Below are 25,027 nucleotides of genomic sequence, written 5' to 3'. Positions count from 1 at the left end.
GTGTTTATAAAACACAGGCATAAATTGAAAGAAGCTAATGAAATGAATACTAACAAAAAAGGGAAGAATTACTTCATCAATTCTACACCACTGACCATTTTTTCTCCAACTTGGGACTGTAGTGCTTAATTAATGATAAGAATACAAGCTAAAAAAGCTGACTTCTATCCTTTCAAAGAGACTACAATTATAGAGTGACATGATGAATCATTTATCAAATGCATTTATCCTTTGAGGTAAAATCTATTCTACCACCTAAATAAATATAAATAAAATAAAAAGGAATAAAAAGGAATAAAAGTATTCATTTTTTTTTTCCATTTGTTAGCATGTCAGAAACTTGGGAATTTGTTGGACTCATTCCAGACTTAAAAATATAATGGTCTCAAGTTCATACAGTAGTGTACTTAAACATTGCAGTGCACTTGGTTTTACATTTGGTATCTAAAGAGGGTAGCTGATTTCCCAGAAAAGCAGAACATAACCTGTCAGGCAAGTGTGACAGTACCTCCAGCTCTTTGATCTGCTCCAGCAAAGTCTGCAGTGACATGCTCTTATCACAGATGAACTTCTTTCTGATAGAGTCTTGTAAGTTTTTCAGGTAGCACTCTGTGGCTTGGGCCTCTTCAAAGAACTGTGGGAGAAAAGTTGTGAATTTGGCTGTGTGTAGCTCTTAAAAATGTCTGCTGAAAATTTATGGACTCCTTTAATAAGAAATCCCAGTTCACCTCCAGCACAGTGGTAGAATTTGTAACATGGCAACAGTGTGCTATGCACAATAAATATATCTTTGATGGGATTCACACTTTTTTGAAAGTAGTGTGACTTCTCCACATCGCTACCCACCTGAAAGTAAGCTGCATTCTCCTTCAGATGAACATCGATACATTTGGTGATCTGAAGAATCCAGCTCCACTGAGTTTGCAATGTATCCATGTAGGCCTAAGGAAAACAGTAATATACACAATTCAGGCCACCACACTGATCTCTCTCCCACACCTAGACACAAGCAAAATCATCTACACTCCACACAAATACAAATGAAAAATCTGCTAAAACAAATCCATGCACACCAGAACAGTGTAATTCATGAAAATGGTCTCACAACTTCTAAGCACCCACCTAACTGAAATGAGTTAAATACCTGCTTGTGAGAAACAAAGAGAAATCTGAATTTGTTTGATCAACATAAACCCCCAGGTGTGTTAACAAAAAGGGGCAAAATGTGCAAACAGTAGTGCAAATAAAGTATTTCAACTGCAAATGGCCACTTTCTCCTTCTTTCAGAGAACACCTCCAAACATGATATTTTATGCTGGTTGTTTTTAGATTCAAAGTACTCAAGCAGCCATAATGTCCAATATTCTTAAAAAAAACTACACACAACTTTCATTTCACTGCTGGAGCTTAAAAGAATCTTCCCTTCAAGAGAGAAACTGACTACAGAAGAAATAGGATTTTACAGAATATGGTAACAGTTAACCAAGTAAACACACTGAAAGGCAGAAAGGTTTCTTTTTTTTTTTCCTTTTAGCTTCTTCAGTTGCAGAGTTCTTTTGCACTCTTGAAAATGCAACAACTACAGCATTTCCTAATAAAATGAAGTCTTCCAAATTGTTGCAGCCTTTTCAACTAAAAAGTAAGTGTACACCAAGCTATAAAAGCAAAAATATCTTTGCTTAGCTGTAGAAAGGCACTATGAATTTCAGCTGCAGAAAGTATTTGCACCTGGATAAAACATAAACCCTCAACAAAGGGTGTGGCTTTTTTCAAAAGATGCTTACTAAGACGGCAGAACAGCGATGACATGCCTTCCTACCATAAATTCTGCTACACTGTAGTCAGCCCAAAGGAGATACAGCAATCTCAACACACTCAGGTAACTCCCTAAGTTTAGAATTAATTTTCACTTACATCTATCACCATGCAGTTGTTAATGGTCAGGTTTGTAGAGGAAGGTAGTAACATTTATTAGAGCAGCTCATACATCTGGGTAAAATGGACATGATTTTGGGCAGGCAAACCCTTCTTGAGCACAAATGCAGCATTTTTTACATGAACTTTCACTGAGAACTTTTCCCATGTAGCAATTAAATGAATAAGTGAAATCACACAAAGTCTAACTCACCTCGATTTTGTCTGAAGCAGGATGCTGATTGAGCACTAGCTGGTCACTTTCTTGTTTTAGCTTGTTGAGTTCTTTTTCTTTAACCTCCAGTTCACTCATACGTTTCTAAATAACCAAAACACAGCATTAAACAAACTCCAAAGGTACACTGCACAGGATGACTTGCTTAAAATTCCCCAGATAGTTGTGATAATGTAAAACTCTCGCCTCTAACATAATAAAGTGTTTCCGTTAGATGTACTGAAGTTAATTATTAAGACAGCAGAATCATAGAAGGTGCAATCATCTCAATTCCAGTCTCTTGCCAGGCTTGCTGTTTCAGCAAGCAAAGCACACAAAGTTCCACCTTTCTTAAGAATGATGGAAGCAAAAATTACTGCGTCTGGCAACATCCAGAACAACTGAACTAAAGAAATAGGCATCTTCATAATACTGTGAACTTTCATTCCTTTTTCAATTTGGCAATCAGCACCAATTCTAGTTAAACAAACACATGCTCCACTTCCCTACACACCCACAGACAACAAGGAGCAGGGCAAACCACATCTCACTGTGCACGCACTGTGCTGCTGGCAGAACCATCAGAGGAAGAGAGCATAGCTCTACTTACTGGTGACAGATAATCAGGACCAAATACAGGGACCTCTGACCCCTGCATAGTCCCAACAGGGAGAATTAAAACTGCTAGATTTAAGCCCCCTTAGTTTGGCATGCCAGCAAAATGACTGTGCACAAGCTGTAGGTGATCGCTGGCCTGTAGTGGACTATACCAAGAAGGCCACATTCCAAGGTCAAAATAAACTATGGTAACTCACTGAGTGGGAGCAAAATCCTCCCAAAAATGTCCTGTCCTGACTCAAAAGTCATTACTCAAAAGTTATTACATAGTACTTTATTGAAAACGGTTGATAAAAACCCCCAGGAACTTCAAAAGAGTGAAGAAACACCCCATGATGAGTCTCTCCCAAGAGAGGCTGTTCCTCCCTGACTATTCCAAGAGAGGGTCAACAGAAAGCACGGGGAAGTTGAGCTATCTTACAGAGAAGGACTCCTGCTTCCTGGCAATATCAGTGTTCCTGTCACTCCAGTCATAGAGGAGCTCCTCTTCCTCACAGTCATTGATCCACATGATCTCTCTGCTGGTGGCCTGGATGAGGTTCTGGAATTGGCGAAGCTGATCCATTCTCTCAAAGGAATATTTCTGCAAGGAAGTACAGATATGAGATGGTATAAACACATAAATGCCTGAGCTGGGTGGAGGAAGGGAAGCCAATAGCACAGCATGGTTTTTTGGTTGTTTTTGTTTTTAATAAAATACCAGTAAAACCCACATGTCTGTAAAACCTGTTGGCAATGGACAGCAGATGTGCCTGGGTTTATCGAACCATGAAACCTGTTGGCAAGGGACAGTGGACAACGTGTCAGGATGTATAGAACAATGGGAACCCAATGTCAGCAGCTTCTCAAAGTTATTTCAAGCACATGTGTAGCAGACATGTAGGCAGGCAAGCAAAAAAAGCAAAAAAAAATGCATGGAGGGGGAGTACAAGAAATGTCTGAATATTTAACACCACTTTTACTTGCATTTGCTGCTCATTCTTCATGTTATAGCATCATCTTATGCACAGTTGATCCTTCATGAAAAAATTATTTGTCTTCACATCAAAATACACATCCTGTTGCTTGAAATCAGGTTGCCAGGAATCTGATTCTGATCCCAACTGTTAAATAAACCATTTGCACAGGATTCTCGCTGTGCTTTAGATGAAGATCCGCAGCAGGGAAGATGCACAGCCCTACACAGAATTTGGTTCTAGTCCCACCTTTGAGTAATTTTTTAAGCTTCATATACAGCCAAATTTCATCACTACATTGACTCCCATTAAGGAAGTAGAATTCTACTCTTCACCTGCTTAGTGGCCAACTCCCTTCACCAGGTGCAAACTAGAAACTTCCTTGTGTGAATAAGTCAATTACACACCAGGCAATGAATTCATCTCAAGTCCATGACTCAAAAAGAATCTTTCAGAAACTACAAAGCATTTTCATTTTCATTATTTTAAATAATTCTATTCAGCATTTCAGTGCTGAATAGAATTATTTAAATGTGCCTCTGTCACTCTGTCAAAACCTGAAGTGTCCCTTGGCAATCATGTAGGTGTTAATAAAGCAAACAGAGTCTAAGAAATGACCACATCCCATGCTTACCAGCAGGCCTTCATATTCTTCCTCCAGCTGATGAACAGCAGCCTTCTCCCGCTGGAACAGAGACAGCAAATACTAAGTGAGCCTTTTACAAGTTGCCTATTTGCTGGTACTTCCTTTACAGTGTCAATATCATAATAATTGCAGGTGGTAATTTGCAAATGCCTGCAGTAGACATCTGTCAATAGAAGATTTGCTCCCCTGGATGACTCAGGAAGTATAAAAAACCAAGGCTTGGAAAAACTTACTATGCTCATGGATGCTTAGTATACAACCAAGTCTGCACATAATCTGTAATACCGAAACAGCACTCGAAACTGGACTTCTTTCTACACCAAACTCCTAGATCAGTCCTAGAGCTAGCTTTGGAGCTTATGAACTAGTATAAATTACGATGTGAGCAGACAGCTCCAGTCTTCATCCTCATTTCTATGGTTGAGAACCCGCCCAGTCTTGGAACTGGTATTCCACAGGGCTGACTATCACATTTTCTATTTGAAGCAGGAGGGAAAAGGGAGCAAAATCCTTTTCACTCCTCAGGTTTAGGTTGAGAGATCAGGGCTCCAGAACAGACTACCTTTTCTTTAGAGTGAGCTCTCTCCTCCCAATTAGGAGAAAAGCTGAATGGAAATAAAAAAAAAAGCTTTGTCTCTCCTATACCTAACTGCTGGGCTGATAGGAGAGGAAGTTAATACTGCACTTTCAGTCACTTCTGTAGTCCAGTCACAAAATTCAGAGATCAAAAAGAAGTCTCAGAGGAAAAATAAAGAAAAGTAGTATCAACACTTAAGAAAAGCTTAAATCGTAGCACAGAATTTGGTAATTTTTCACAGAAAAAAAACCCTGATGACTCAAGGCTGCATCTGAGCATCCACCTGATTCTTTCACCTTCTTGTCAATATACTGAGACAGCAAATGAGAATAATCATTCTTGGTCATTTGTCTCACATAATATGGCAATATTTATTTGCCAGCCTTGGTGCGCAACAAAAAGCTACATAGCTACTACATTTTTAATTTAAAATTCTGAGGAAAGAAAGGAAGCACAAAATTATCAAGGAATTAAGAGCTGGAAGTTGCTATCATGACACCAGTCTTTTCTGAAGAGAGGATGAACTTTTCAACATTCCTTTTCTGTAGTGGAACACCAGTAAGCCAATGCTGTATACCTAGACCAAGCACTGTGTAAGGGAGGACAGTAATTACCAGATCTGTTTTGACTTTGTCCAGGTGCCAACGATAGTCTCCAATGGCATTGTGAGTTCTCCTGTGCTCAGCAATTTGTTGCTCAATGGATGCTGCCTCAAACCCCCACTTTACTTGCTCCATTTCAACCTAGGAACAAGAAACAGGACTGGTACTTTCATTTCCAATGTTAATGCCTAAATTGGAGCATAAAGGAATTGAACTGAAGGAAACAGACTATGCGGTAGAGAGTAAAACTGAAATAAAGAGAAGTTCAGGACAGGGGGTTACAGTTTCTTTAAACTGCCAACAATTAAACTGTGTGAGAGGCTCCCAAAGCAGAAGAAAGGAAAAATAGGAAAAATATTTCAGTTGTTTATAGTTACACTAGATGAAGCACACTCAGTAGTGTATTTTCATCTGGTTTACTTTGGACCAAACTGTTATTTTATGTTCTACAGTAAAATTACTTTCTTATCACTCTGAAAACAAACCATGACTTTATCAAACAATGCTATTCGTGCAATTCATGTAAAAATGCACAGTTAAGTTCTATAGTCCAGTACACCAGACTTCCATTTTCATTTTGCTCATGTAAACTTCAACAACCTCAGTTAAATGCAGTTACGCTAAAAAAAAACTCCAGAAGATAAAATTAAATTATTAGAAAACATGTTGCTTGTCTTGCATTTTGGCAACATTCATTGTAGGATGCCAAGTGAAAATGTCTAGAAACAGCCTGGAAAAACAGAAATACACCTGTTAATCACTAACCCAAAAACTGACTGCAGTTCCTTGTTTCATTTTTTCAAATACTAAAAGCCACCTAACTTTAAATTCATGTCCCCAAACTTCAAATCCTCTTTTGTGCTACAAAGACACACTACAACTCTGTCTGAATGCCTGTCTGTGTACATGCCCAGTAAAGAAACAGGTATCCTAATCTTGGGTTGGGACTGAATTTGGTAATTACCAGCCTGGAGTCAGATCTCTATGAGTCAACAGATGACAATAAAGCCAGAACTCAAGCATAGGGGTTCAAAGGCAGTGCTGAAAACGATCCAAGACACTAAACCATTTTTCATTCAGCCATTTAAGTTAGAGGACTTTGACCCTTCTCGTTATATTTAAACAGTCTAAAGAGACTGTAGCAACAGTGGCAATCGTGGCTGGCTGCCATGTGCAAACAAAGGCTGTTGGGATTTCACTGCACTTTCCCCAGTTCTGCACTGGAAATTTGACCAGCCCTCTCTACCATCTGATTCTCCTGCCAGCAAACCATCCAGACAAAAACCAGAAAAACAGCAAAGAACTGCAGCTGCTCAGAACTTTTTCCCACATCTCTCACCACATTACTAGGGGAAACATTATCTTAGTCTCAATGTGAGCAAGTAATGGGACACAGCAAGGCACGATGGAAAGAAGCAAGTGGCAAGTTCACAATAAATTTTCCCAGTGAGGTAAGTGCTTACTGGCCCCACCTCAGCTTTGCTGTAGGGATGAAGGGGAAGAGAGAGAGCCTTTTACTTTCACAGGAGGTTTAGTGTGGGAACACAGCTATGAAGCACTTGCTTATGCTCCCTGTGTTTAGCGAGGGGTGTCTGAGCAGGGCGTCACGTGGTGTCTTTGCGAGGTGCAGCCTGTTCACCATCTTTCATCGCTGGAAGCATGCCCAGAGTCTGTCTAACATCACTCCTCAAGCCATGGCAGCTCTGACAATCAGCCTCCTCTCCCACAGCATGTGTAGGGCAATAATGTCGGCTGTTACTGTCCAGGCACAATGCTTACACGCACTGCCACTCAAAGAGTGCATCTCCACTTCCCCTTCCTCCTCTAAAGCATGCCACAATGAAAGACTAGAGTATAAGTAGTGCTCACTTAAAAATACTGCAACTCTACAAAGTCCTACCCTCCTCATTTGGTTTGCGTAAGAACCACCTGGCAAATGCCATATGCAGATAATAATGACAGAATCGCAAAGCAACAACCTAATAAAAAGAGATTTTAAAAAATGCAGTTTCAATTTACAAGGATTCTGCAAAGTGTGACTTCAGCCACCTTGTTCCATCCTCCCTACCTGTCTCTCAGAAAAGGCTGTCCAACCTCAAATTCACAACTTTCACTTCAACACACAACTTTCACCTCAGCACAAAAAGAGTGTTTATTTTCCACTCCAGGTTACATCAGAAAGAGCTGTGAACTGGTAAATTTGTTCTCAGAATACAACAAACAGTAGCTTCAGCACTTCTGTGTACATTTCACCACTGACTTCTGAAAGCCTAGTCCCGTGGCAATCAGCTCTACCTCTCTGTGATAAAGACAGACTAGAGGGGGAGAACAACTGCAAAACACTGGACAATGGTTAAATCTGTGAAAATTGTCCTGTCTGTGTAAAGGGTTAAAATAAATATGAATCAAAGGAAATCTGTGCAAGGAAGGAAGGAGGGAAATATTGAGCACAATAATCTCTAACACAAATATGCCTTTTGTCATGTTAACACCGGTGTTTCATTTAGCTTTCAAATCCAACTTCCACACCTTTTCCTATGCAAAAGAAGACCCCAATCCATGTTTGTATCTCAGTGAGAATTCGCTATGTGTACAATACTGGGAGGGAAAAAAAAGGAACTTGGAATAGCATGCAAGCACTCATGTGTAACTTTATTTTTCTACTGGCATTTAAAACATTACTACATATGAGGTGACATTCAGAAACAACACCAAGTTTTAGCATTGTCCCTGGGTTTTGCACAGACTTACCTTCTGCTGCCTCATCCAGCTTAAACATTCACTTGTGACACGTTTCGTGTACTCATCCCAGCCTGAGCCACTCTGAGAGGAGAAGCAGCCACCGCCTTTGGAGCTGGCCCTCCTGGCACGGGGAACACTGATGGCTTTGTACAGGGCACGCATTTGCTCCTGGAGCTGAAGCAGCCTGAAAGGGAAGGAACCACTTAGTGCCTGCGAGCAAAACACCCAGAAAACACACAAACAATGCAATTTATCTCTCCTACTGAACCACCAACTATTCAAAACTAAATAGCACAGACTATGGAAAAAAATATACTACGATTTAATGGAGACAACTAAGCTGTGAATTTCTATCAGAAATACATTACTGCAAGACCCCTCTCCATGTTAGTGTGAACCAAACAGATTTAGTCCCACCTTATTGATTTCTATTACATCCTGCAACACCAGGGAAGGTGAGCACTTGAGGTACCACAAACTTTTATCAGTCACATTCCCGACCCCAACGCTTCCCTGACAATACCTTTTCTGATACATGTCACAGGGCTGGCCCATCTGCCTCATCTCTCTGATCAGCCCATCCAGGATGTCCATTTGGTCATTCGCCTGTGCAAAACAATCTTCCAGATCCCTGTTCCCTCTGAGTGGGACACCATCTCCATATTTCAATTCCTAATGAAAAAAAAAAAAGAAAAAAGAATGGGAGATTAAATTAAATATTCATCATCTATAAGCTTCCTTTGGTTGTCTTAAAAGAGATGTGAGGACAGGTTGGCTTTTTTTTTCAGGAAGCATGATTTGGCATGTCTCTGACTGCCAGTTTTAACTTTGACTAGCAAAGGATCCACAGTCACTGGAAAGTCCTGATTAAAATAAAATACAGAAGAAAATGATTAAAATGTAGTATCAAACAAAACTTTCCATAAATGAAACATAAGTTATGTTTCCATAAAGCATCTTAATGTTTATTTCAGTGGAGCCCAGGCTTCACATGGTGTGCTAACTTCTTAAGACATTATGCTTTTGTGTTTAGAAGATGAGAAGGAAACACTAGTAGGAGATGGTAGATACTGTTCCTGATTTTCCACAAGGTTCCCTGAGGTTCTAGACTTTCCCCTCCTGCAAAAACACGAGCAGTACTGTCTGCCTGGGTACAGCTCCATGCCCCATCACATTTGCATCCCACCTTATCACCCAAAGTCTAGGCAAATTCTCCATGCATCCTCTCAGTGCAGTTGAACCAGCATGATCATGGTCTTTCAACCAGGAAGATCAAATCAGGCTCTTTGACCTCATCCCACACTGACACAGCCATGATGAGCAACACATAATGCAGCTGTGACCTGATTTTGCAAATAAAATATTATGGACCTCATTGCTCTGTCCCTTAGAAAGAAAAGAAAGAAAAAAAGCAAGCAATGCATGTTGTGGCACCAAGCTGTAACTAAACATCTCTTTCTTTCAACTTCACTGGAATAATATTAATCCTGAACAAAAGGCAGTATTTATTCTGGCATTGATTTTTATATAAACATGCTCACACGTCCTGTATCTCTGAAAAGGAAATGAACTCCTAACCACAAGAGTTCATTTCTGAAAGAATTTTCTGTCCACAGAGGGTCCAAAAGTGCACATTAAATCACATCTACTTCCAGAACTGAGAAAGCATTTCACATCTCAGTGGCCTCAACAGCAGGATGCACTCACCACCCTGCACCTCCTCTGGCTTCAGCAGGAACAGAGGACACCCCATGTTTGCCAGGACTGAATTTGGGATCAGTGAGTAACCCCCACCCAGGCACTCTGGCTTTGTACCAGAGTAGCATACTGCAGAGATTATCTGTATGTATTTGAGCTGAAACAGCCAGGAAGACTTTAGTCTAGTCTCATTTACTTCTTTAGAAATCATCTGGAAAAATGAAATAGTGGTAATGAAGGTATTTCCTAAGGTGGCTCAGGTCATTATGGCCCTGAAAACGATGACAATATCCTACAGAACACACTAAGAGAGTGTAAGTAGCCATTAGCAGCAGGTGTTAACACTGACAGTGGTCCTGATCTAAAACTGAAAAATAAGATCCAGTAGAACCTGTTTGAGGGTGGGTTTTGTGGTTTTTTTTAAATCAAGAAGACCCCTTTTATTAGTCAGACGGATTTCAATCAGTTTTACTGAACAGAGTGCAGTGGGAAGGACACCTAAGAAGGATGAATGATATTCCACTCCCTGTTTCCTCACACAAACAGCTGAAAGGGATAAAGGAGATGAAGAAGCAGAGACTGTGAGTCCAGATAACAACACAGAATATGTATGTAATATTCATAATCAGTTTGGATAAGAAGAACGAGAAGCACTCACAGGCTGTACTATGAGCTCAGCTCGCGTCAGGCAATCCGAACAGTTTTGCAAAAGCTCCTGGATGGTGTTCTGGCGTCTGGACATGGTACAGGTCCCATTCTGGCTGTTGTGAGGGAGAAGAAGATGATGATGTAAATACAGAGCAATTGTGTGTTTTGAAGAAATACAAGAAACACAAATTCAGAACAGTTAAGAGAAGTTACATGGAATAATCCACCTCGTACAGGTTCACAGACACACACACACACACATTAACTGCACTGTGAAATTTTAATGACAATTCCAAGATGACAGAGCCACTTCATAGTCCTGCAACAGCAGGCATGGACTGACTTTGGCACAGGATAGAGTAGAACGTGGAAACTGGCATGCCATAAAGAAGAAAGTTTTTCTTCCTCTTCAGGTATCTGTGGCTTTGATAGACAAAACTTTGGCATCATTACAGTGAGAATAAATTATTCACAATCTTTGTTAAAGTCAATACATTAGAGCATAGCCTTTGTGTGATGTAATTGTTCATGTTATCACACCAGCCATCAAATGTCAGGGCACACAAGGAAAGCAGGATCCTCAGCTAGGCAAGCACTGGAGCACACAAGTCCACACAAGTGTAAGAAAGGCTCTTTTATCAGCAGAAATGTAAAAAGCTAGTGCAGTGTCTAAGGAATTCATTGCAAGATACACGAGCTACTACAAAAATAGATGTAGGGCCTGGAGTCAGAGGACATGCTTTCTTACAAATACATAAAGTGTGAATTTGGAGTCTCCAAGTAAAACTCCTGAACTAAAAACACTAGTGGGGGAAAAAAGCAAGACAGGTAACAGGGTTATTATTGTTGTCTTACACATAATCTACAGCATCCATACTGCCAGAATGTTGCCTTTTCCAGCATTTAGGATTCAGCCATCAAAGGGAGCCACTGCAGTTGAATGGGGGTGAGGTGCTTCAAGTGAGGAGCCATTCCATGGTGATGGGATCAGACATCCCAAGCAAGCCCAGGCGGCTCCTAAACCCAAACACTTGAAACTAAAATAAACCACTAACAGACAGTAGGAGCTAAGGTGTTTCCAAGCCTTGCCTGGTTTTCTAACTCCTGTGCTCACAGTAGGTAACCTTTTCCATTACAAATCACTGAAGAGACAAACATTCCTTACACCACTAATGCCAACAAGAGTACCAGTGCGAACCTGTCCAACTCAGAACCAGCAAGTAATCTGGAAATTTCAATGGAAATCTTTCCGCTGACTCAAACAGATTCTGACCATCCTTCAAAAAAGGAATTGTGACAATGAAAAAGCAGAACTGTCCTTGGCAAAATCACTGGAGTGGTGAGAAATATTCAATACTTTTAAGAGCCCTTCTGCAGTATGTGCTTTTGATGCACCAGCAGCCTGCCATTCTCCTATCAGCTCATCTGGAATGAATAGAAAAGGTTTGAGCAACTTTTCAGCAGCTTCCCCAATACCAGGGAACAGACCCTCAGAGGAGTAGAGGCAAAACTACAGAGTCACTGGGTGACATAAAACAAGCTGTACACATGCAGCCCCCGGCTTGTACTGTGACCCTTTGGCTGCACAAACGCTGCGCCCCACTGTGCTATGCACCCCTGTGTATCTTGGAAACGGCTTAAAGAGAACAATTATGAAAAATAACATATGGGCCTGATTTTGTGCCAGGCTTTGTGTCAGCTTCCTTTTCTAAATCATTCCTTCTCCTTAGGCATCACTGCTGTGTTTAGATATAGAAATATCTGACTGCATCTGAAATTTACATTTAATTACACCCACAATTATTCTCATGAATGAAACATAATAAAGGAGAGAGAGGAACCTTCTGAGCAATTTTCTCTTTTTAGAACCTTGGAAGAGTATTTTTTTCTTGAATCAATTCTTCCATCATGTTCTGGCAGCTACAAATGCTGGGTATCCATTAAAGCCAAATGAAGTATATATAGATGGTGACCAGATTTATAGTGTAACTAGTCAGTCTGTCTCCAGTGGCTTCAGTTTAACTTTGCTGAACTCAAAGACATTACTCCACCATGACAAGAGGTCTAAACAACAGCTATTATAGTTAACACGGTAAGAAATCGTGAAGAAAAGCTGTTTTCAAATAAATCAAACTTAATTTAAAATAGGAAGAAGCAGAAATACAAGCATTTTGTGTACATTTTAATGATGTTTGAATGCCACTTATAATTATTGCCTAAATGATTAAAAAATTTGAAAACCTTAAAATGGCTAATCTTAGATGAGCAAAACTGTTTCAAAAGCAGGAGGAGAGGCCTTGAAATGAGAGTCTTAAGTACACCCTATCTAGGTCTTCAAACATAGTAACAACAAGTTACTCGTTTACAGTTCACAGGGACCTTCACAAGAAGAAAGCAGCACATATTTAAGGCTCGCCAGTCCAGCAGATAAAGATATAACCAAAATAATGGCAGAAGCTAGAGCTAAACAAATTGAAAAGAGAAAATTTATTAATGCTTCCTTTGTTGTTAAAAATCTAACCAGTTTCAGGAGTGAAAAGTAGAGATAAATCCTATGATAACGTTAAAAAGGTCATGGCCTGTTAGAGGCACTGGCTTTCAAATCTGTCAGGAGACCAAACAGAGCTACATGGAGTTATTGGGGCACAATCAGAAAAAGCAGATGCCAGCATAGGAGCTGATGTTTGATGACATAGCTCCACCAAGCCAACAGGAATCAAGAACTTCAAATCTGAAGGGGATTTAGCTGTACAAACATGCCCAAGGGCATAAATCAATCTCTGAACTTTAAAAATAAAAATACTTAGTAAGACAATACCTCAACAGACACATACTGATGTTGATACATGGGATGGCACTAGCACAATCTCACAGGGACACATCTTCAATACTTTTCACCCATGTGACAGGAAGGTACTTCATCAGCAGTTTCAAAGTCCTTCAGTATTATCTACCTCTTAATGAAGCCAACAGGCCTTTAATGGGGATAAGCAGATCAAAGCAGAAACTCCAGATTAATAAGACAATCAGCCTTGAGGCAGTGGGAAACAGACAGCCAAAGTAAAACCATACCAAACACAGAAAATACTGACCAATGAGGCAAACCCTGAACATGCTGGACAGCATCGTAGCATGGAGGCAAGAACAAAGCTGAACTTTTAAAGTAAAAACATGTAACCTACATGCTACATAAAAATGTATTTATGTCCCTTAGAAAAATGTAGGATAACAACAGATATAGCAGAGAACACAGATTAAGTGGATTACTTTACATGGTATTTTGGCAGCGTCTCTCTTGTTTTGTCTGATTTTGTTTACATGAAACTGAACAAGTTTAGAGTAATGTTTGGTCATATCTACTGCTGCTATGACAATTTGATTTAACTCTGACAGCATCTAAACCTCCAACCTATGAATGGGATCCTGTTGTATCCAACACTGTAGGCACACCATGCAGTGAAAATACAGACAGATTTTTCATTTGTTTTACTGCACCCCTGCAGATGCAGTGTATGTTATCAACCATTCCAGCAGAAATGGGAAGAACTGGAGGCCGGTCTTTTAGCAGGACCCATAACAAAAGAGTGGAGGGTCCACTACTAATAAATATATACATTTGCAATAGCCTGACTATTTGCTGCTTTGGTTTTGTAAACCCTGCAGAACAGTGCTGAGTGAAACAGACTGGACTGCTTCAGACCTTAACTATGTATTTGTCCCGACAGCTCATTTTAGACCATGGCACTTATTTGGAAGGCAACTCATGAATTTCAAAAAGGTCTTACTATGCAGAGCTCTTTATTAAAATAACTTAATGTTCATTAACTATTAAAGGAACAAAGGAAAACAAAAGAGGATAGCGTCTTTATTTTAAAATTATGAAAACACTTCAAAACACAGATGAATTGCTTTTGTTTGGGATGTTGAAATGTAGGCCTGTTGCTCTCCACTGTCAGGAAAGCCCTAGGAAAGGCATAGCATGTCCCTGTCGTCATTCTCTTCAGAAGCCACCCTTTTCAGTGCATGTCAAGGCAGAACACATTGCTCCTTTGCTATACTACACTACCCTCCTGCTCTTCCTGAGAAATGAGAGGACAGCCCAACCCCTGCTGCCACTGGGATTTGGGCAGGATAGCAGCTCAGGCAACACCTCCCTGCTGGAATACACTCCAACTGAGCTAAATCCAGCCATTACTTTAGTGTTGAATCCTCAATGTCTGAACCAGGATTTGTGTTTAACTGCTGAGCAGTACTCATGGTCCTTACAAGACCCCCAGCTCTACTGAGACATGAAAGAACTACTCCTGCTTTTCCTAAAAGGGACTGAGAAACACGCTCAAGGCCATATGATGAGTTATGAGAGTAGATACAGACATGTCAGGGGTGCCCACGTCCCCAGAACAGAGCAGGGCTGAGTACTGCTGGCACCAACTTATTCAAGCAGTCAAAAAATCATCCCAAGTGATGCATTTCAAATAAACCAAATACCTTCTCTAGACACTGAGCTTGCACCCCCACAGGCCCACTGTGGGAGCTGATGTCATCACTGCAGAACCCAAAGGGCACGGAAGCTACCTCCTGCTTTCCCATCTGCCTCCTGTTGCTGCAAAACCTGCACACCCCCAGCACAAACGCTGGACTGTGGGGGCTGCTCTGGTGTCTGTCTTTGCTACTGCACACCCAGAGGCTGCTGAGTTATCCAGGGTGTGCTCAGTGCCCAGAGAAGCAGGGCAAAGGAGACACAGAAATACATCCAGCAACTCTGAGGAGACTTCCCACAGCTTCACAGCTCCCTAAAGCTTTGGGAGCACAAAGAGGTTGCTCTTGTCCCAAAAATACTATTTAAAACAAATTAGAAAAATCCTTGTTAGATTTTCCAAGCCCTCCACAAAACTTCCATCTTTTTAAAAATTCAAAGTTTTGAAATATTTTTTATCCATTCAAAAAATGGAGGGAGCTTTAAAAGAAAGTCTTTTAGCAGATCCAGAATACTGAATGATTCCCATAACTCAACAAGAGCAAAAAAAAAAAAAAAAAAAAAAAAAAAAAGCGCTTCTTTTTCTTCACACTTCCCATCCCCCTCCACACAAACTTGTTTGAACAAGCAAAAGATTCATAAAGGGATTACCTGGTATGCCCAGGGTAGGCAAGTCAGAAGAAAAACCTGACCTGGAATCTGCATTCCCAGCACAGAGCCTGCACATACCACCGCCCATCCGCCACCACCTGCCAGCTTGGGCGTGTGTGCGCTGCAAAACGCAGCGGCAGAAAGGCGGTGAATCACGACATCCATAAGAAAATAACCAGGAGTTAAAATGCTACAGTCCAGCTTTCCCTCTCCCACCTCAAAGAAGGTGAATACAAACTGTCCAACCATCGAGAGTTCTCCCCATGTGTCTCTGCTGCTCTAACTAGGACCTGTTTTGGCACACCACAGCCTCACCAAACCAGTCCCATCTGCCAAGGGATGCACATAGACTGGGCTTTCCGTGATGGCTGGAAACCTCAAAAGACCTCTGCATCTGGCACAATCAGGCTCTAAATAGCATCAAAAATGTGCAAAAATCCAGTAGTCACAAGTGAATTACTGAATTATTAGGACCCCCGAGGCTTAGTGCCTTCGCAGCAGGCAGGGTTTCACGAGGGATCGTGCCACACCTGTTCACAGAAAGTCCTCATGCTTTTTCCCACTGGAATGGATCACCAGGAGCAGCAGAACAGTTCCCAAAGGCTGCCCCATGCAGGCAGATCTGCTGCCTCTCCCACCTTCGCCTCTGGGAGAGGGAGGTGCCAAACACCGGCTCTGGACCATGGAAATACACCTGGGCTGGAGAGCAGCCGCTCGGAACGCAGCAAGCCCCCTCCTCCTGCCAGAGCCTTTCACAGCTGCTCGGGACAGAGCCCCGGGAAAGGAACAGCCTGAGTCTCTTCCCACGGCCTGGCCGCGTCCCCACCTCGCTGCCCGCCCGAGCAGGGCAGGTGTTCCGCAGCAATTCACACGCATTCCTCCCTCGCCGTCCGAGAGGCTCAAAGGACAAGTTACCGCGCCAGCTCTACCGGCACTCAGCTCAGCCAGGACTCTACAGATCCTTGCGAGACCCACGGGAAAGTCAAAAGTGTGGCTTTGAGCCGGTTTTCTCCACGTTTACTTTGTTTCTTGGTTCTTTAAATAGTGTCAGGGCAGGGGAGGTAATTCTCTAACTCCTTTTCTAACTTGAAGCGCAGAAGTTACATGAATCCTTAAGCAGAACTGTGTAAATTAATTTATGTTTGTGTCACTCAGTGACCGTGAATCCTAGGCTATTTTTCCCCTGATCTCAGCAATGACAAATAGAACTGCACAAGTTTGCTGCTTTTTTTTTTTTTTTTTTTTTTTTTCTTTTCTCTCATGGTTTATCAGAATTTCTATCTCCATAGCAAAGACATTGATAAATATTTGACTGATGAATTGGCAGTTTAGCAGCGTGTGAGTCACTGTCAAGCTGAGTATCTGTACTCCGGGCCAAGCTCATCCTGAGTTCCCAAGCCAGAAGAAACCGGGAATGTTGTAAAAGCACCTTGCTGAGCCCTAAGGGTAGGGAGCGTCTCATACTGCTCTGTGAGTAATGTAATACTCAGCACAGACTTGTTCGGCAGAATACGCCCCAAAACTTACAAGACTAGACCCTAACTTGAATCCTGCTGCATTTAAAAATTAGGGTAGAGTGATCTTCCCCACAGAAAAAAAGAAGCCTCCATTTTCTGAGTTCAGTAGATGCCACTAAGCTTCGGCACTGAAAATGTCAGGCTAAATGCAATTAATAAAGCTAGTTCCATAGATGACAGTCCTGATCCAAATAGCACAGCATGCAGAGCGTTTAGTGGATTTTCTGCACACAAACATGTGCAAAATCAGGCAAAACTTCTTTTTTCATTAACTGACAATAAATCACTTGTTCTGAGACACATTTTAATTCATATCAGCGCTACTTAAAAAAAAAAATAACCTATGCAACCCAATGAGGTGGGAAACACATACTCTGTTGCAAAAAAATAGTTAAAAGTCTTTGGTATGGTCAGATTTTTTCACATTAAAAAAAATACGTAAATACCTACTATTTTTTTTAAATCTTAATAATAATTGTCATTAGTTTCACTCAGAAGTCTCACAATAAAGTGAACAGGAAGTTTCATTGCAACCTCCTTTGCAAGACATACCTTCCCAGAAAGGAGATAAGAATATTATGTTATAAAAAGCAAATGAAAGAATGTTCATATGAGGTTGTAACCTCTTGATCAGGCCAGTCCTTTCCACTCTTGCTACAGCATCACTGAATGCTACAGAAAGAAGGGCCCAACAAACTACAGACTGGCTTAAAACATGTAACTATAGCCAAAGAATGCTAAATTAAAGGAAAGCATTTCTCCTCTAGTGAAAGTCAGGAGTGATATGGAAATCACCCTAGTGAATCCAAATAGAGCTGCATCAGTGTAAAGTGAGGAAAAAGAGCATGGCCAGGAAGTACATGCACAGCCATTCATTTTTCATGGCTGTCTCCTGTAAATAGTAAAGGTATTTGCAATGAAGCACCACTAGCAAAACAAATCCTCACACAGGCAGCACAGCAATGGCATCTTGGAGTCCTAGTGTGTGCACTCCCCAATGCTACAGGACTGAATTATTCTTATGATATAGCAATAAATAGATATTTTCATACTACTGTATTGGTAACTGGATGTGTTCTAGCTGCAATTCATTGTAACTAACTCACCTATGCACGCAACAAACCGAAAGTCAAACAAAGAACTAAAACTAAGAACTGGGCAAAGTAATAAACAAAAAGTCCATAGAATGCAAGCTTTGTCATTCATTCAGTGGTTCTCTAGCAACTGGTCTGACATACCTAAGCAGAGCACACTGTGCTTTCTAGGATAGCCCTAATTCTCTACGGCCACTAATAGACCTGTTTGATATAAAAGCCTTTCCTCATCTGCTGTTTATTTATGATGTATATTTAATCCTCACCCCTTTGCAATCTAATTGTGTACTATACATAAATCTAGGCCTTAAATTCTAACACAAAATACATGACAGGGCTTCTGCATCAATTCCGGAGTCAGTGGCATCCATAATTAGACCAAATAGACTTAATACAGCCATTCCACACACAGAAACCAGTCATCACCAGCTGTGCTTTGTGATGGTGCTGTACCATACACCAGCACTGCTTCCTTCAGTGACTGTAACTGCTGCCTGCTTTCAGTCCTGTGAACTCCCAGACAAGGAGATAAATGGAGAAGTCTTCATGTTTACTGCACTCTGCAGAAGGTCCTTGTCAGACTTGATGTGCACAGATCGCTGCATCCATGAGAACAGGCATTCCCCAAGCCAGGATTCACAACTGGCACTCAGCCTACAAGACCTTGACTGTGCTCACAGTGCCAGGGCTAGTGGAAAGTTAGAAAGGTAAGAGGCGAGGAGGGCAGACCGATGTCGCTTGTCATGTATCTCTGCCCCCTGCCACCAAATGTCAGGGATCGCTCTGAAAAGATCACGGCTTAAACTCCAAGGCCGCGCACAAACTAGAAACAAGCTCAAAAATTAACAAGAGAACATTTCCCACTAGTTAAAATGGTTTTATAGCCCTAGCCATGCCACTAGCTGGGGAAGGCAGAGCCTGGGTGTATGTGGTATAAAGCAATTCGCTTCAGTTCAGCTTGTTTTGCGTCACTGAGCAGAGTGGGGGTTTATCAGCACGGAACTGCTGGGTCAACACAGCCGGCACAGACCCATTTACAGCCCTCGGTGCAAATGGGAATCCTTGTTTTTAGTCCTGCTACTCTCTTCAAGGAGAGTCAACACCAACAGCGGTTTTTGAACAGTGAGCTCTTCGCTTGCATTTAAAAGCCTTTTAGAAGTTAAGACGCCTCAGGGAGGAACAGGAAAAAGAAACTTTGGAGCTCGCACCTGAGGAATCCCACCGCGAGCGGGCTCACGGCAGCTGTCCGAAGGCGGCCCCGAGGGAGCGGGGCCGGGGGCCGGCTGGACCCGCACCTACCCGTATCCGTCGGAGGCGTAGTCCCCCCCGTAGGTCTTCTGGTAGTAGTAGGTCTTGTGGGTGTGAGTGGTGGTGCCGCCGCCGCCGCCGCCGCCGCCGCCCCCCACGACATGGGAGCTCATCTCGTAGCGCAGGTCGGTGCCCGACTCTGCCCTGGCCATCCGGCCCAGGGTGTTGATGCGCGGGTGGGACCCGCCGTTGATGCTCATGGCAGCGGGGGAGCCGCCCGGGGCCAGGCGGGGCGAGGGGCAAAGCGAGCGGGACAGCGAGCCGGACCCGACGGCACGAAAGGCATTCACGGCCGGCAGCGCCCGCCGCGGTGCCGCCGCTCCCTCGCAGTCGGCCGAGGCCCGGGGAAGGGCCGGGAGCCGGGGGTCGGGGCGGCCCGCAGGTGAGGGCAGGGCAGGGCAGGGCAGGGCAGGAGCGCGCTGCGGAGCCGGGCGGGCGGCGAGGGCTGCTGGCGGCGGCGGCAAGAGCTGAGGTCCCGTCCCGTCCCCTCCCCGCCGGCAGAGGAAAGGCGAGGCCACACCTTTCCGTGGTGGTTTTAAGCGGCGCTCCTGGGCGTGGAGCCGCGCCTCGCCTGCGTCCTCCGCGCCTCCTCGGCGGCCGCCCCGGGTTCCTCCGCGGCCCTGGCCCCCCGCCCGCCGCCGTGTCGCTCCCCGCTGGGCACCGCACGGCCTCTGTCACCGTCGCACCGGTGTTTCCACCACCTTTCCCGCTGCGTGTGCTGTCCTCGGGAGTCGCCAGCGGAGGCTGGAGCCCGCTGGAACCTTCCTCCCGACCTGTAGAGTGTTTGTACCGAAGCCGAAGCCGCGGGGCGGGGGGCGGCTCGCCCGGGGGCTGGGGAACGTGGACGGGGCCAGCGTGCCCTGGACACCAAACACCTTCGTGCCTCTCCGGAAAGAGCCCGGCACCTGAGCAAGGCAGCGCTGGCCAAATCGGCACCACTCCGTCGAGGATGGCTCTGGCAGCTGCCCTCTGCCCTGCGCATCACAGGGTGGTGATAACACTTCGGGAAAACGACGTGCGTGTTTCATCAATTCCAAAATACACAGGGTCCCACATTCAGGAGGGCTTTGGGCGCTCCAAGCCCAGCGCATTTCTGAAACAGGGCTGAAACTTGTGCCTCAGTGCGTGAATGTTGGAATAGTGCCATGCGCTGGCTGCATTTGTGCCTCAGAAAGAATATACTCAGAAACAGTATTTTAAACGGCATTTAAACTTGTCTTTTCTCCTCAGATTTTCTTGATTCTCGCCCTCTGGTGCTCTGAAAGTTGTGTTTAATTTTCACATAGGCTGTATCTAAGGGGCCAAAGTCATTTTAACACATTCATGCCTGTAGAGGGTGTCGGCGAAGGCAGTTTGCTGTAGGATGCCCAGAGGGGCCTTTGTTGCCAGCCGGTGACCATCGGATTAGTCTCAAGTGTCAACTGAGCACCGTTTCCCAGCTAGTCTCAGTGGCACTGCCTCAGCTGGTCTGGCCACTCGTCCATGTGTGGGAAAACAAAGATGGCCAGGTTTTTAGAAGCAGCAGCCACTCATGAATAACCGTGCCAGGCTTTTCTGAAGTGATCCTGAGGCTTTCACCCCGGCGTGTAGTACATGAGCCAGCCGTATCAGCCACCTGATGCTCTGCCACAACACGCCTGCTGGAAGGTTTTTAAACTTGTGTGAGATTACTAGCAGCCCACACCATGCGTAAATTCTTGGGCCTGTTTCTGTCTTTTCTGCACTCTTCGTTTCCCTGGCATTTCAAATCCAAGCGATAGGTCATGGGACAGTAAGTAACAACTAGGTAAACATATTAAAGGACAAGACTTCCTAAACTATCCCAAAGAAAACCGAACGAGTGCAGTTCTCCGCAGTGCCACTGAAACTGCTGGGACTCTGTGGGAGCACCATGGCACAGGTGACACGAGAACCTGCCCTGCTGCTGGAGGTGATGGGCAAAGTGCGGCGTAGAGGAGGCATAAGAGCTCCTTCAAGCAAACGTGGGGTTGCTTGGTCCTGAAGGGCATCCTGGTGGCACTGCCCAGAGCTGTAAAGAGCGCTATGAAGAGGCAGAATGCAAGGTGGCTTATTATATGTGAAGTCATACAGTGACTTTTATATTGTAATATATATGCTGTATTATATGTAATGTGAATCATTACATATGAGTGCAAATATATATGTATGCGGACATACATATATATTTGTGTAAATATGTGGATTTGGGATGCTGTTTTGAATACAGATTACATCTGCACGATTGGATGGTTTGGCATTACATTTCAAAGCCATAAGGGAGCAGAATACAAAATAAGAATGAGTAAGAAAAACAAATATAGAGGCTTAATGCTGTAAAGAAGGAAGGAAAAAAGTAGAAAACAGATGTAGAATAGGTAGGAAATGCAGAATGAGGGAAACTTGAACTTTGTGCTTTGATACTCCAGTTCAAACTTTTTGAAACATAAATACAGATCTCTGAATCAGTACCACCAACATACATAAAAGTCAGATTTTTGCATGATGGTGTATCAAGTGAGGAATTTGTATTTAGACATACAAACATAAAGCTTTTTCTTTTCTTTTTTTTTTTTTTTCCAGCAAGTCCCTTTGAAAGCTGTCCATTTATATTTATGCATATTTAGAGATCCAAAAGTGTTACACTGATTTGAGGTTCTTGCTGAGTTTTAGCACCACCTCCAATCAGCCTCACCCTTCAGCTTGGACTGGTGTGCCAGCTCAGTGAGACACACCATTATCTGTGATGGAGACAGAGTGTGTGAGATACACCCAGAGGCCTGGATGAGTCACTGCTACCCGGACAGGTAGAAAAAAATCCTTAAATACTTAAATAATCACTGGGTTCTGGTGGTCCTACTTGCACAGTTAGCCCCACCAAAATGAGGCCAAGAGGATAAGACTGAGATGATACTTTGAGCAGCACAGTTCTCCTATCTTAGATGTTTTAATACATAGAGAAATTAAAGAAATAGATACAAATAATTAAATTTGCTGAAACAGTCAGTGTTTCTTGGGTCCTTACCGTAGCTGGATTCAGTTATCTTGAAGTCACGTAGGTATGGCTTGAAATTCACCTAAATGCATGGAAATATCAGTGTAATAGCTGGATGATCTCACTTAAACCTTGCTCTGCTATTCCTGGACAGGCCCAGTCCTGATATACCTAAGGCCACATCCTAAGTTACTCGACTTTCTTTGGCATCAAGGAGTTTTTGAGTGCAAATGGCCAGTAAACTGCAAACTGCAGTCTCATAGTGTCCCTCCCCATGGCAGTGGGGATGGAAGTAGATGATCTTTAGGGTCCCTTCCCGCTCAAACCAAACCACAGTTTTCCTTCTGAGGAAAAATACATGCAGGAGAGAATAAAATGTGGTAATTTGGTATTTATAGCTCATCTCCTTTAGCAGAGTTCTGTCTCCTAAGGTAAGGCTCTATTAAAATTGCTTAGATCTTAGGAGCCCCTCTTTAAACTAGTTAGTCTAAAGGAGATATAATATTCCCTACAGTCACCTGAAACCAAGCCAGAGCTAGTGTCCACACTGCAGCCCTGTCTCCTAATGTGCCTCCCTTAGAATTGCAGATACCATGAGGGAATTAGGAGACAGCAGTTCCAAAGAGGGAAAATGTCAGCAGCTGATGACTGCTTCAGTAAACAGAGTTTTATTTAGAATATGTCTTTAATTTCAATGAAAGCCTCCTTTCCAAACCCAAATGGTAGACCCAAAAGCCCTGTTTTAGGGTTAGGGCTTAGGCTGCTGGATTGTGGGTCTTTACCCGGGACACTACCTGAACTGAACTTAACACGCTGTGTCGGTCCCTGTCTGTACCAGGGAAACCTCTGTATGTTACTTAAGAACTGAATTCCTGGGGGCACACTCAAATTCCCCTCAATGGCTTCATTCATTGCTTTTGGCAGTAGTTGCCAGCCCCTCCTACTTCACGTGGCCTCCTCTGAGCTTATCTAATGGCATCCTCTCTTTAATGCTCTCCTTGCCTGGATAGGAACCAAATAAATTTAAAGTTGTTGAAATACATTGATAACCAGTGACATCTGGCATTCAAAGTACAAATCTGAATATGACTTGATAACTGATTTCCATTATTGTAGCTTGCAAAAAAATCATCTCTGGCCTTCCAAACAGATCAAATCATCCAGATAAACCAGTATGTGACTCTTGTGTTCCTAACTCCCACGGTTTTAGGCAGTAAGGACAAGTTTTCACGTGCAAGCCACTAATCTGGCCTTGTGTCTTTGTAAGGTTCTTGATGTGCACCACTCCTCCTGTGCAGGGGCTGCCTGGGAAGAGGCAGCTTGGACTGAGTGGCAGCATTCTCAAAGTCCAAGTTTGTGATGACGTGAAAGCCAGTCCTGGGAATTTCAACTTCCTTCCTTTGCTCAGGCAGAATTCTCCCCAGAAAACTGACAGTTAGCACTCCACAGTCTGAGCTGTTCTGTGCATGTGAAGCGAGGCTGGTGCCAGTAGGAAGACCTCTGAGCAACAGTAGATGTGGTCCAAAATGTCATTAATAACAAACTGAGAGGGGTCAGACATCTTATTCAGCTGTGTCCCTGTCACAGGGAAGATACATATTAAATACACTCAAATAGTGTCTAATTATGACTTAAAGGGCCCTGCAGCAAAATTCACTTTAAAATGTAGATATGCCCCAGTGAATGTTTGGAGAGTTTTTGGAGGGCAGAGTATGATTGATACAGTGTGCTCACTGTGAGCTTGTGTCCAGCCAAGTCCAGGACTGCCTGCTGAGAGCTGTCATTTCCAGGTCCCTGAACAGCCTCTGTGCTCCTTTCAGACAATGCCTGGAATATTAGCATCTCAAGTCTCTGGCAGGGTTAAAAAAAAAAAAAAAAAGCCTTTGAATTAATCAAGAGGAATGAAGCTTAGGACTGCACAATTCCTTCTATACCATGCAAAAGTAGAGGGTGTGGTAAGGGATGTGTCAGTCTTGTCAAACCTGACTGACTACTCAGACAAAAAGTTTCAGGATGCCTCACTCTTCAGCTTCAGTTGGAGGAGACCAGCATGGGACATTGTTTTCTCAGCATGGTCCTACCATGACCCACAGAGCATGTACACAGTATTTCTACACAGCTCTTGATTTCACGTTGCTGCAAGTAGAGCACTCAAACAGTGACTGCACAAGGTCAAATATTTAATATTACATTATTATGGTTCCTTTAAAGTCTCACTTCACCATTCTGTTTCTTTCACCAGCACCTGGTGATGTTTGCTAGAGCTTGAGAAGTTAACATATCTCAAGATACTTAATAATGCTGAGAGCAATACAAGGCTATTTCTGACTAATTATTCTTTAGTAGTTGGGCAGCAATCTTTTCAGTCACATA

General features: G+C 43.1%; 1 protein-coding gene across 2 annotated transcripts in view; it reads right to left on the bottom strand.

Annotated features, from left to right (window-relative positions):
* Positions 1-20,213, bottom strand: part of DSP (desmoplakin) — a 39,514-nt gene extending 19,301 nt beyond the window's left edge. The window contains exons 1-10 of one of the 2 annotated variants that reach the window (XM_023919747.2): positions 19,654-20,213; positions 10,626-10,728; positions 8,793-8,941; positions 8,279-8,453; positions 5,540-5,668; positions 4,337-4,387; positions 3,168-3,329; positions 2,129-2,233; positions 847-942; positions 509-634 (exon numbers count right to left, since the gene is read on the bottom strand). In XM_023919747.2, coding sequence (XP_023775515.2) covers positions 509-634; positions 847-942; positions 2,129-2,233; positions 3,168-3,329; positions 4,337-4,387; positions 5,540-5,668; positions 8,279-8,453; positions 8,793-8,941; positions 10,626-10,728; positions 19,654-19,862 — 1,305 coding nt within the window. In that variant the 5' untranslated portion in view covers positions 19,863-20,213. The remainder of the gene's footprint in view (positions 1-508; positions 635-846; positions 943-2,128; positions 2,234-3,167; positions 3,330-4,336; positions 4,388-5,539; positions 5,669-8,278; positions 8,454-8,792; positions 8,942-10,625; positions 10,729-19,653) is intronic. The other variant, XM_023919748.2, reaches the window with a different exon arrangement.
* Between the last annotated feature and the right edge of the window lie 4,814 nt (positions 20,214-25,027).

The sequence above is a fragment of the Cyanistes caeruleus genome, chromosome 1 (assembly GCF_971803275.1).
Source record: "Cyanistes caeruleus chromosome 1, bCyaCae1.hap1.1, whole genome shotgun sequence".
Taxonomy (NCBI): Eukaryota; Metazoa; Chordata; class Aves; order Passeriformes; family Paridae; genus Cyanistes; species Cyanistes caeruleus.
This window is presented reverse-complemented; position numbering and strand designations above follow the sequence as displayed.